General features: G+C 48.2%; 1 protein-coding gene across 1 annotated transcript; it reads right to left on the bottom strand.

Annotated features, from left to right (window-relative positions):
* Nucleotides 1-5,855: 5,855 nt before the first annotated feature.
* Nucleotides 5,856-11,284, bottom strand: LOC119111172 (leukocyte elastase inhibitor). The gene is made up of 4 exons (XM_037235001.1): nucleotides 11,208-11,284; nucleotides 9,282-9,406; nucleotides 8,154-8,341; nucleotides 5,856-7,941 (listed from the first exon to the last, which is right to left on the bottom strand). The coding sequence occupies exons 2-4, from the start codon at nucleotides 9,295-9,297 to the stop codon at nucleotides 7,006-7,008; spliced, it is 1,140 nt and encodes a 379-aa protein (XP_037090896.1). The 5' UTR covers nucleotides 9,298-9,406; nucleotides 11,208-11,284; the 3' UTR covers nucleotides 5,856-7,005.
* Nucleotides 11,285-12,685: the final 1,401 nt, after the last annotated feature.

Raw genomic sequence — 12,685 nt, 5'->3', positions numbered from 1 at the left:
GGAGACGATCAAAGCGGTAAGCTCCGAATGAGCTATCTGCAGGTAGAAATTTTCGAAATCATGAATTTTGACGAATTTTGATCTGACCTAGGGTGCGTTTGTATATAAATATATACATGCATGCATATATATATATATATATATATATATATATATATATATAAATATATATATCAGCGTTCTAAGATCATCCATTATTTCGCATCGTCTCCCCATGACAACAAATGGTTTCCATGGCCGCAGACGATCGTTTCCTTGTTGGGATCATTAGTGTTAATGCCTGTTACGCTTTCAAAGTATTTGTGCATTTAATGTTGTGGTGCAAGAAGACAAAATCTGAGTCGTCGCGACCAGAAGCCGCGAGAGCGCGACTCCTTACCTGTTTGATCACAACGGAACTAGACTTATCCGCGCGCAAAAAGCCTATTCTTTTGGTGCAAACATTAGCAACATATGGGGCAGTCCACTCCGCCGGAGCCTGTCGCGCAGTCCACCGCACCACGTGCTTATCTCGTAAGCGCTTCCTAATCCACGGCAATCCCTGTGAGCCCGGGTAAGTGAGCAGGGCGTTGTATTGGTAAAAGGAACGTCTGCAAATAATGGATGAGTTTAGCAGCGCTACGCTTTAAGGGAATATATCCTACATTTGAATGTATCAAAGGGAACACCAGATGTGATGAAATAAGCCCACTTATAACAACCGGTATACTTTTAAGTGAAAAAATTACTACAGGCAACACAATTTCTCTGTTTCGCAGTATGCTCCGCAATGTGTCATTGTTTGATTACGTTATCGCTATTCGCACGTCATTGATTGAGAACCAATTGACGGCTGCTATATCTGAAAATCATGCTCTTGAACCCCAGATAAGAACGTCTCGATAATTACATTTGCTCATGACCTTGGTCGCCGCATGGTAAATGAAATGGTATGATTTGAGTGACGTTATTATGGCGTCATCGATGCCTGGGTAAACTTGAAAAGTCTCCTCTAAATAGTTTGCACATCTTCGGCGGGAGCTTATTTCGGAAACCAGAGTGGTTTAGGTCTCAAGAATGGCAGGGCTATGAACTGCACCGAACGATCTCCAAGATGGCTAATTCAGTTCAAAACCCCATACAAATGTGGAGCACTCTCTTTAAGTAAAAACACCACTACGCTAAAAGGGGACTGGCATGATTGGCTTCCCTGTAGTTTAACGTGCAAAGCCTAAAACATACGGCCTCTGCAGTTACATTTTCTCAGCCGTTCATACCCCACGGCACCTAGTCATGGACATTTCGGCATATGCCTTTGCTACGTTTTGATTCATAGGTCATCATTGGCTGTGCGGGAGCGGTGGCGCGATCCGCCGCGAAGACCGCCCGCCGACCAGCAACACAAATATGGAGAGAAGAGCCTTAAAATGGTCTGCATTCGCCAGAGGACCATCACTCACTTGCCAATAACAAAACGGGTCGTAAAAGTCCGCGATCCAGAGGCCATTTCGCCACCACCATAGTGTTTGAGCAGTTCCTTCCCCGAAGAGGGAGAACAAAGCCGCCAAGTGCCGTTAGTCGCGTGGGAGGGGCCGGGACGTGCTCAGGAGATCGGAATGGGAGCAGACAGAGACGGGGGCGGACAGTGTGGGGGGACCCTCGTTCAACAAACGGCATGCTTGCGTGACAAAAACAGCGTACCTCATGGCGACGCGGGGTGAGCAAGGGACCAAGCCGTTTATATTTGTTACAACCGTTAAAAAATGCATCCATCTCTCATCAAAACAAGCTGACGATAATGAGGCACGTACATGACGTCATGCTCAACGTACCTCACTTGGGCACTTGGGAGGGTAACGTTAACATGCCCGCTGGTTAGTAGACCCAGACATGCAAGAGTCTCGTCACATCTGTGATAGTGATGCCACGCATGTGGTGCCATCACACGCATACATGAGAGTGTTGTATCAAAGATCTTAACCCTCGCCGTGATAGGGAGTCGATGCCCCTCCCCCTTAGGTTTTTGGGGATACCGCCGTGGAGTGTTGTGTCATCACATCCAAATTTTCAGTTTTCTATAAGGCATCCATGACGGGTCCTTCCACACAGAAAACAAACCTGTTCGTGGCTTCCTGGAGCAATGGTGATTTTTCAGAACACTGCACGACGATGCCGCGGAACGCGCGCGGCGGGTCAACATCGCTATATTAACGGAGCCATTTATAAAAACATATGCTCCAAACACATGAAGGTATACACCACTGCACTCAGAATTAAACACGGAACATGTCTGTTTAGGTTTCATGTCGCCACAAGACACAGTCTCGTGCATGTAATGTAAAGTTGAAAAGTACGATTTTCTGGAAAATTCGAATTTTGACCTAGCATAGTGGGGAACAATATTAACCTAGCAACTTAAAAGATGGTAGAACTCGCGATATCTCGTTGAGACTCAATCCACTGGTGCTTTACTGCTGAGCTTTACACTGATTAGTTTGGGAACGCCAAGGGGTCGCCTCAACCCCCTATTAGTCACCGTTATCAAAAACAGTAAATCAGGGGGAGGGCAAGACGCATGACTGTGTGACTGTGTGATTGCACGTAGCCTGTGTGAGGCCTGAGGACAGGGGTAAGGGCGAGAGCGAGAGAGGAAGTAAAAGAACGAGAGAGGCGGCGAGTGGGTGAGAGAGATTGGCGGACGGACAGACAGACAGACATACGGACAGACAGGCATACGGATGGACAGACAGGCAGACGGGCAGACTGGTCGACAGACAGACAGACAGACAGAAAGACGGGCAGACTGATCGACAGACAGTCAGACAGACACAAAGGTACAGACGGGCAGACGGATAGACGGGCGGACGGACGGGCGGACAAACATGCAGACGCAGAGACGGATGGATGAGCATGCGTGCAAAAAGGCAGACGGGGAGATGAACAGACGGACGGACGGACAGGGGTATGGATGGATAGCTGGCACAGAGAGGAGCGGCGCCACGCTGGTCGATGTGTGAACAGTATCAGACTCAGAGTCAGAAGAGTTGAACTGGAGAGTCAAAACTGGATCCTTGTCGCCGATCACAGACATCCGGAGTTGTAATTTTCCCGCCTGTTAAGGTATTTGACCCTGCTATATCAAAGAGTGCTCGCCATTCACGTCAATGCTCCGCAGTCTTTGGGCATCCTGCCGACGTAATTAGTTCCAGAAGCTCCCACCAGAGGGGCTGCTAACGGCGTCCGTAAATTCGCGTCGCGCGCTGTCGCAGCGTTCAGCAGGGACCTGCTCCGGAGTTACGGGCCGGCCGGGTATCGGGGCCTGACGTGACCCGCCCGCTGACCTTTGACCTGCACAGGCGGTGTCAGCCGTCAGAGGCCGGGGGACGGCCCAGCGGCTCGGGAACGTCCGCCCTGAATTGTATGCGACTTCGGCTGGCATGTGAATGGCTCCTGAGGTTCCACTGCGACCGTCATCCAGAGCACTCCGAACGCGACATTAGCTTAAAGTGAGCTTAAAGTGAGCCGCCTCGCCTCGACGGTGCGGTCCGTTATGTTAATAACGGTTGGATTTCTGGTAAACGTTGAGCGGGGCACATCGAAAGTTGCACGCATTTAACAACTATATCGGGAGATAGTGTGAAGGAGGAGAGAGAGAGAGAGAGATATCGGGAGGGAGGAAGAGAGAGAGTGAGAGGAGGGGGTTAGCACACACACACACACACACACACACACTGACACACACACTGACACACACACACTGACACACACACACACACACACACACACACACACACACACACACACACACACACACACACACACACACACACACACACACACACACACACACACACACACACACACACACACACACACACACACACACACACACACACACACACACACACACACACACACACACACACACACACACACACACACACACACACACACACACACACACACACACACACACACACACACACACACACACACACACAGCTTTACTTGTTCCGTGGGGCAATGCACTCGCCTACGCTCGGCTCTGCACTCTGGGCTAACAATCACCCATTCTGATAACACGCACGCAGAGCGAATAAGTGTTTAACGTATGGCTGGTAGCGTTGATAGGTCTATTCTGACCATGATGGAAACTCCCATGGCTATGTTTTCCTGCTTGTCGTGGAAAAACACTCGTCTTTAGTGAAGCAAAAAATCGACGGCGACTGCTTCTCGCTCTTCCCGGCCGAGTCCTGTTGTTTTATTCCGTCGATCCTCTGAACGGTAAAGCACTGCAAGATCATGAGCAACGTGATGCTAGCGTAAATGGGGCGCAAATCCACGACTACCACTCGCGATTCCTGAGCAAGATATGTCATCACCTCTGCCCCGCCTGGCGGCAAAGCGTTGTTAAGGTGTAGGGGAGCATGCAAGGAACTGCGAGGAACGGTGGGATTGGGTGATCAAAACTCAACATCGACGTGGACACGTTTGAAGCCAATGGCCAGAGATAGCATGCATACGTCAAGAAACTATTGAAACGTTATCGAGTAGACCAGATCCAGTTCTTTTAAGGCCAAGTTGTTGCGGTGCCAGATTAGCAAAATATCGATTAAATTGGATGCGGAGAAGTGCCAGCGTACTTCGCGCAACCGTGTCAGTGTCTGGTAGAAAATGATTGGCGTAAAACCCTAGCTTAAGCATCATTGCCACTACTGTAGTTCCTATCTGATTGATTTGAAAAGATGATTTGAGAAGAGTTCTCCATATTTGTATCAGATTTTTAAACTATACTAGACATCATAGAGACCGTTCGGTAAGCCCACTGCCCTGCCCTTTTTAAGGCTTAAAACCCTTAGCTTATGCCCCACACACCCGCAAAGATGCGCGGATTATTTCGTGCAGGTCATTTCAAGGTCACTTGGACATCAACGGTACACAAATATCATTCATTCCTGTCACCCATGCCGGGTACGAAGTTCAGTAGAGAACACAGTAGTATGAAACAGTACACTAGATGTATGCTACATTTCTAGTCCATACTGAATGTTTGGTAGCCGGTAACTGAAGGTAGCATTGCGCAGGTGCCACAATAGCGAAGGTACTTAAAGTATTAATGAATGCGGTGCTCAGAGTTTTTTTAGAAAAAAAACCTTCACAGAGCTGTACACGTAATAATATTGACAGCGTGTTTTGGTTGAGACCATACAATTAAAAATATTGTATTAGGAACACGTAGAAAAGCTCGGAACGCCCCGTTTTGAGCCCACTGTAGAACTGTGCTTATAAATCCACCAAGTTAACGATTGAGCTACTGGGACCACCGGATTCATTTTAAAAGTCGGAAGATTCACGGCGTACCGTACAAGAAAACTTTGACCCGGTACGCCGTGCGAGTTTGGCTTTTCTAGACACAAAATAGTGAATCGATCGGCTCAGGACAATTAAACACTCTTTCGTTGGGTGCCAAGTTCGCCAAAATTAGCTCAACAGAATTCGATCCACAGCGCTGTGAAAAGCAGACCTTCAAAACATGAAACCTACTGGAGAGTAGGAAACGCACGCCGTGGCGCGGTTTTGCCACCAAGATACTTCGGTTTTGCCACCTTCGATACTTCGGTTTTGCCAGCAAGATGCTTTGGTGGGGGCTGCATCAGACATGCGGCGTTCAAGGCCAAGAACGTTACAATTGTCAAGTCGTTCATGTCTGGCATTATTGAGTACGGTTTACAGATGTAACAGACTTCAACTGGCTTTCGATCATCGTTGTGCAGGCAGTGCACAACGATGATCAAGAATCACGTTTTGCGCTACATAATGGGTACGACATGGGTACTTGACAATACGAAAAGAACACCTGCAATTCCCGCAATCAAGAAAACTTAAGAATAGCGTCATAACCGGGCATGTGAATGCAATAAACGCATTAAACTCGCGGATAAATATACAAGAACGAGGGAGGGTCAAAATAGGAGCACCTAACAATGTCTACTCCAGCAAACACGTCCAGCACCGCCACTGCCATCTCTCGGCGAGTTGAAGAACTACGGGTGAGTGCTAGGGTGACCATTTCGTGCGGCCAGTTTGGCAACACCTTTAATGTCATACAAACTTCCCATCACGCAATCAAAGAATACATATTCAAGATCACAGTTGCTAAATTGAAAAGATCTGCTGTCTAGAGCGGTATTCTCTACTTAAAGTATAGCCAGAGTCCTGGGGTCTGCTTTCATATCAACAAGTGCGCAACATTACCTTAAGTTAGGGCTGTTGCTGATTCATCAGACCTGCATTGTGGGTACAAACGGATGAACTGAACGGTTTAACGTCGTCATCACAAAACACTGTCGGAGTTTGAGCTCCCTTTTATGAGGCACTCGAATTGTTCGGGATATCGGTCAGAGGTCAGCCTAATTTCGATGAAATGTGCTTCGAGGAAGGGAATGTTCCACCAATCCTGACCTTGTATTATACGTTTATCAGGTGCGTGCGTTGTTGGTCGTCGCAGGTGCGTAATCCGCAGTATTGTTATCAAATGACAGGATCATGGGGCAATGTGTTTCGAGGATGTTAATCCCCGATGTCGTGGATGATAAAAGACCAATAAGGATAAAATATTGTAATTCAAATGGCAGGTAGAGCATTTGCTGCCACAAAAGAGTATAGTGACGCGCATTCACTGCCCCTGGAAGGAGACTATTTCGCGAGAGCAGATTACGCGTGCAACTATGGAGTCAAGAACCGCTGGAATGATTTTGAAAACAGGCGTGAACGAGAGACGTTCAATCTTCATGGAGCCAGCCTTCTTGTACACAAATAACCCGTTCAGTGGGCTTCTTTTATTAGCAGCTTATTTTAAGTCAACGTGTTTTCTGTGCGTTCACTAAAGCCAGCACCAACACCCGCTATTATTGAAACACGCGGTTTGAACGGAAAAAAGAACCAGTGCTTTCTGCTGAAGGTTAAAAAAACAAAAATGGCGGATGAATACCGTACAAGAGTGAACTCAATGCGCATGATATTCTCTCAAGGATTAGCCACCAATCCAGCAAACAAGGTAATTTTTTCACGCTTGTGGTAGAGGAAGACGAAAAATGGTCTGTCTGCAGTGAATTTCACGGGCCCCGAATATTTGATAACGACCACTCCAGCCGCCGCTGCCGTTGTACCATTCTCGTTCACTTCCATTACCGCCTTGTGGATGATGTTGCTGACGAAGATGTTTCGCGACGTTATGCCGCCGAACTCCGCATTCCTTTGGAAAATCCTCCGGATGCCTAGGCTCCGCATGTGGGCGGGCAGCTCATAGCGACGCTCGATCTTGAAGGGCGGCATCAGTACACGGACTGTCTGCTGACTCATTTGGCTGTATAACCGGGACACGTCCAAGCCGTCCAGGGACTTCTGCAGCCTGGCCACTGCAACCAGCGAGCGACTGTGCGGGCGCAGCACTAGCAAACTGTAATCTTTGTTTTGGTACGGCAATGATACTACATCGAAGTGTGGTCGGCTGGTGTAGCCAAGCTCCGCCTTCAGCTTCATCATGTTTGTCGGCCGATCGCCGCGCGGTGTCAAAAACGGCTTCTGTCCGGCCTTGTCAAAGCGATAAAGCCAGGTGCCCTTAAAATACACGGCGCTGAAGAGCACCAGTTCAGCGTTGCTGAGGTCATCACTTGTAACCAGGTCCTTGATGTGTCCGCGCGTTGCCGCCGACGCCTGGTTGTTGATGACCTCAGCGGCCTTCCCGGCGTCTCTTGGTAGCACCTCCACTTCGGCTCCGTAGTAGCGCGCTAAAAGGTCGCTGAAGGTGCGGCGCACACTGAAGCTGTGCTTGCGATAGATCCTGTTGTATACTGACGTCGTGACGCCTTTGCTGGCTCCAGACAGGACCGCCAAGGCCGAGCGGTAGCCATGGAGGAACGATGTGTCTTTTGGGCCGGACATTCCCAGCACAGGCGTCATCTGTGTGCAGCACACAGACAAACGTTGTCATATCTCCCCTCCGCATGTAATCAATAAAGATCACGGTGCGGTGAGTTACGCTGTGTGTCTTGCGATAAGTTAACGCATGAGACCGGGTCTGGTGGCATATGCACTGGTTCCGGATTGGCATATGTGCCCGGAACCCGTGCAGATGGTAGGCCTTAATGGAGATCAGCCAACTGGTCTCTCACCTCGGCTCTGGTGGCACCTCTGGCGCCCAGCCAGACCTGCGACATCAGCAGCGACATCAGGAACGGTGAGATCACGTGGTTGGCCACCGGACCCGACGTCACCTCCTTCAGCAGCTTCATGTCCAGGTCAGTGGGCACACAGGCGCCTCCCAGCGTGGCCAACAGCAGGAGTGGCGCCAGCCAGGCTCCTGAAAAGGCGAATCATCTCGCGTCGCATAGAAACTCACACAAGTCTTGTTTCTTTTGGGATCTCGGTAAATTCGCGAAGATTGGCACTACCACAAGTGCATGACGTTCCAGCGTGTTGCGTGTAACATCGCCTCTCGTCTGGTTTGTTGCCGATCAATAACGCAAAGATCCTGAGTACATGAGCTCTGCATCAATACAAGTTCCTTGATGTAGATCAGCTCAAGTTTAAAATCCTCTGTATGCGACGCCCTGTCTATTTTAAGGCCCGAAAATTCAGTTTTTCCCACTTCCCAGTTTTTCAAATAGCCCGCATAGTAACATGCGTCAACCCAAATTCCGACAGCATTTGAACTGCAAGGTAAAATGCAGCAATAAAAAGACCATTCTCACTTGGGTTTGAAACTGGTTTGGCGTGTGCAAAATTGCTTTTCCGACAAATGCGTAGGGGGTTGAGAAATACCCTCTATATTTTTGAGCCCCTTTCCTTTCTTAGGAGTTCTCCGTCTACGCTGCAACAATTCTCCAAAACGCCGGCCTTATGTAGGATCATGAAAGGCAAGACAGCAGTAGTGATATATTGATCACGGCAGTTTTTCTTAAACGGTTTTATAACCCAGGACAAAGTGTATAGTCTACGATATTGCAGATTGTGTTTCAGTTACTGGAGTTGAACAGTAAGTTGTTCATTGCCTTCGCGAGGAACATCCGCTGAGTTCGATCTGAGCAGTATTTCGTGACCACACATTCATTCCATACATGAACGATTTTAACGGTCCGAGTGATAGAAACGAGCCAGATCCAACAGGCCCAGCATATGTTAATCTTCATTGTAATAGTCCGTGACTGATGGTGGTTTCGTACTTATGGAAGATCCAGAATTATCCATTGGCGCGTTACTGACACCCGAGCTCCGCTCGATCAGCGTCAACCAGCTCTCACCTGCATTGCGTCTCATGATGTCCTCGTAGTGTTGAGTGGGAGTAGAGCGAACTCGGTTACTTAAGATTGTAGTTGACGTCCGGTTTGGCTCACTTTTAGTAGTGACGAAGCGATGAAGCCAGAATCTGTGGGATATGAGATATAGCGCAGTTAAACTTGGATGGATGGCGCTAACTCACTGAAACTTGGATCAGTAGCATGGCCTTTTACCTTAGATCGACAGGCTAATAGCACCCTATCTCTCGCATTTTGACCTCATCTCATCTAAAAGAAAAATGGTGATACTTTGAGCTCGGTCTTTTTTCGGTCAGCCCCCAGGCCAATTTTTGCGCTTCCATAAACCCTACTCTTGGTCGACATGGGACCCCCTGCCAACACGAGAACCTCTGGTAAGCATTCTAGGCCCCTGATGATGATGATGACTTGGGCTTTGGAGCACACCAACTACGTTGGTCATATGGCGCCCATAACCTACTTTGTATCTAATAGATGCCTGAAAAATTCGGAGAGATAAGGCTATGTCCGATATATGGCATGGAATTGTACGTCTTCAAGACAACTAAAAATGTGACCGTCATTTACTGCACTGTAGGTCTCCGATAGATGCAGGGGCCCCAGCTTGGTCACTGTTCGTTCTCAAAGTGGGCTCTTATCCCCATACCACCACAGGCGCCGACTGTGCGGCACTGTTGGTGCCAAAATCAGATACCAGTGCAAGTGCAGGTGTCAGTGCCAGTGTCAGTGCCAAACAAGGTACCAGACCCAAATCGACCCAGGGGTCTCCGAACGGCGCGAACGATCCGCTGACTGCCATCCGAGGGCCCGCCCCCGCACGTCGGGTCCCTGAAGACCCTGTCTAGCCTTCGTGCCCTTAGGCCTTCTGATCGGATCTTTGATCAGTCGGCCCGGTGGGCTCTTCTGGACTCTCGGAAGTCGGAACCTAAGGAGGGGGGGGCGGGGGTGCTCCTTGTACCCCATCCCTTTCTGCATGCGCCACTGACGCTACATTTGGCTTAATTTTACATGACATGAATTCCTTACCCAGAAATGATAACACAGATATGATAGAAAATGCGAAGTTTTCAAGCATCAATATTCTACTTTTTCCTAAACGCAAACCGCCACCCGGGAGCCGGAACATCAGTTGTTCTTCCTGCGGGCAGTAGATTGGAAGGGCAGACCTTCTACACCCAACTTCGGACAACACTGAACATTTGAGCATTGAACAACAGCTCTTGGGCGTTATATGGAGGGAAACGAGGTACAAGTCATTACCGCACAAATCGCAGGTCCCAATCGAGTGTCCCCCTATCTTCTCCTTAAATATTCCACCGCTACTGCTTCTTTGCGAGACGAAGATCGCACTGTACCTACAACACACTGCATAACACATGCCTGCCTTCACCACGATGAAATGGCTGAAGATTCCAAACAGCATTTCCTACGATGTTTTCAACACTGAATGCAATTTTCGCTGACTAGTCAACTCTCAACCAACAACAACCAACTTATATCCGTTGATGTCAGAAATCGTTCTGACGTACGCCAGACACTAATAATTTGGTGAACATGTTTTGCCCGATCTTGATCACTATGTGGCAATGAGGCGGGGGTATTCGTGCGTTATGGATGACTGGGTGGCCACCTATGTTCGGGATCAGGTCATTGGCAACTAGCCAGAAAACAAGACGGTTTAAAGTCTTAAAAATGGTAGGGAATGTGAACCGCATTGGATGACCTCTAAAATGTGATTTCAAAATAAAACGGTATTTCAAAATTCCGTACAAATGTGGCGCACTCCTTTTCATGCTACCACAACCGACATGCTACCACAACCGGCATGCTACCACAACCGATAGCAAAACAATTTGCATTTTTACATCACCTAATAAAGCATCTAGAAGCGTATGACTTAAACCTACTCACCCGAAGCGACACTGTTCACCGTCCAATAACACGCAAAGCTTTGACTGTTAACCCTCGTTGACGCCTCGCGGCATACACTTCGATGCGTCATCCTCGTGACCTGTTGACCCCCGACCCGTCCGTCACTGGCAACGGTGGGCGTGCGGTGACAGGCTGTGGTCTGATTCATATACCCTATACTCTAACAGGCTGGGCTGCAGGGGTTTTACCAAATTAGGCTGCCTTGAAATCGCTACCAGTTTCATGATCTCACTCTTAAATTTCAATGAATCATTGTGGTAATTAGACAACTACAATGAAATATTCTTAAGACTGGTTAAGTACCGGTTTAATCACTGATAAAGTATTACAGCCTAAACTAACATATTGACAGGATAGCATCCTCGATAGTCTAAGAATGCCACTAAATGTGGCAATTTATACATTTCTGGTGCCCGGGAGATATCACAAACGTGCACTGGCTATGCACGCAACTTATGTATTTTACCCCGTTGATTGTTCATCACTCTCGCCGAATAATTGCGTCCAGATACCTACCATCCCGGGTTTGTGTAATCGTCTTGCCTGAATCGCGTCGTAAAGACCCCAATAAGCAAACATATTTTTAAAGTTTTTGCACCTTTGTTAAATTAAAATTTGTAATGACAGGTTGAGTTTGGTATGCATTCCAACATGATTTGCTCTCATGTACATCCCGCTCTTCCAGTTCGATATTACCCATGCATTGAACCTTACAACAATATCAAAGCAAGCTCGTTTGCGCAGGACCAGACTGTCCAATGATCGACGGCGCAGAATGGGGGAAGGGGTGCTGAGCAGCGCAAAATGACTCAGCCCGCTCCCCTGGGCTGACACATGTTTACGGCGGGCTGGTCGAAGGGGAACCCCACGTGCAGTAATGTCAAAACAAACCATCCGCCAGCGCGGTGTGTGTGGCCGTGCGACATTTATGACCAGGCGGCTGGCCGCATTCGAATGCATGTTAAACTAGCATTTGAGAACCTGACGCCACAAGCGTTCGACATTTAATGAGTCTCCTCGAACGCCGCCACGACAAGTCTGAGGAGGCCCGCGCGCCACGCATATATTTTTTTCGTACATGCGTATCCTAGCAACCGTTGTCAGCGGTGTTAGAAATACTGCTGACCGAAATGGCCCAGCTATTGATGTTCCGGCAAAATGTTTTACCTTACCAAATATCAGAAGTGACGAGCAACATCTTTATTAGTATCATTTTGTAGGTACATTTATATTTGCTGTAGCTCAACAACTGGCTTTCAAGAACAACGAGAAACAAGGTTTTGGAGCAGGAAAGCTGAGGCTACTAAAACCTACACTGTCGAGCATACACTGAATGAAATGCAGCAAAAATGCAGCGAAATGAAGCGAAACTTTCCCAAATATTTTGCGCTTTGCTTCTTTCTCTTATTTCTATGCCTTCTTTCTGTAAGTAGTTTGGACGTCAACAGGACCGACCC

This window comes from Pollicipes pollicipes, unplaced genomic scaffold (genome assembly GCF_011947565.3).
Source record: "Pollicipes pollicipes isolate AB1234 unplaced genomic scaffold, Ppol_2.1 Scaffold_2555;HRSCAF=2994_pilon_pilon_pilon, whole genome shotgun sequence".
Classification (NCBI taxonomy): Eukaryota; Metazoa; Arthropoda; class Thecostraca; order Pollicipedomorpha; family Pollicipedidae; genus Pollicipes; species Pollicipes pollicipes.
Note: the sequence above shows the minus strand (reverse complement) of the source record. Positions and strands in the feature narration are given on the sequence as shown.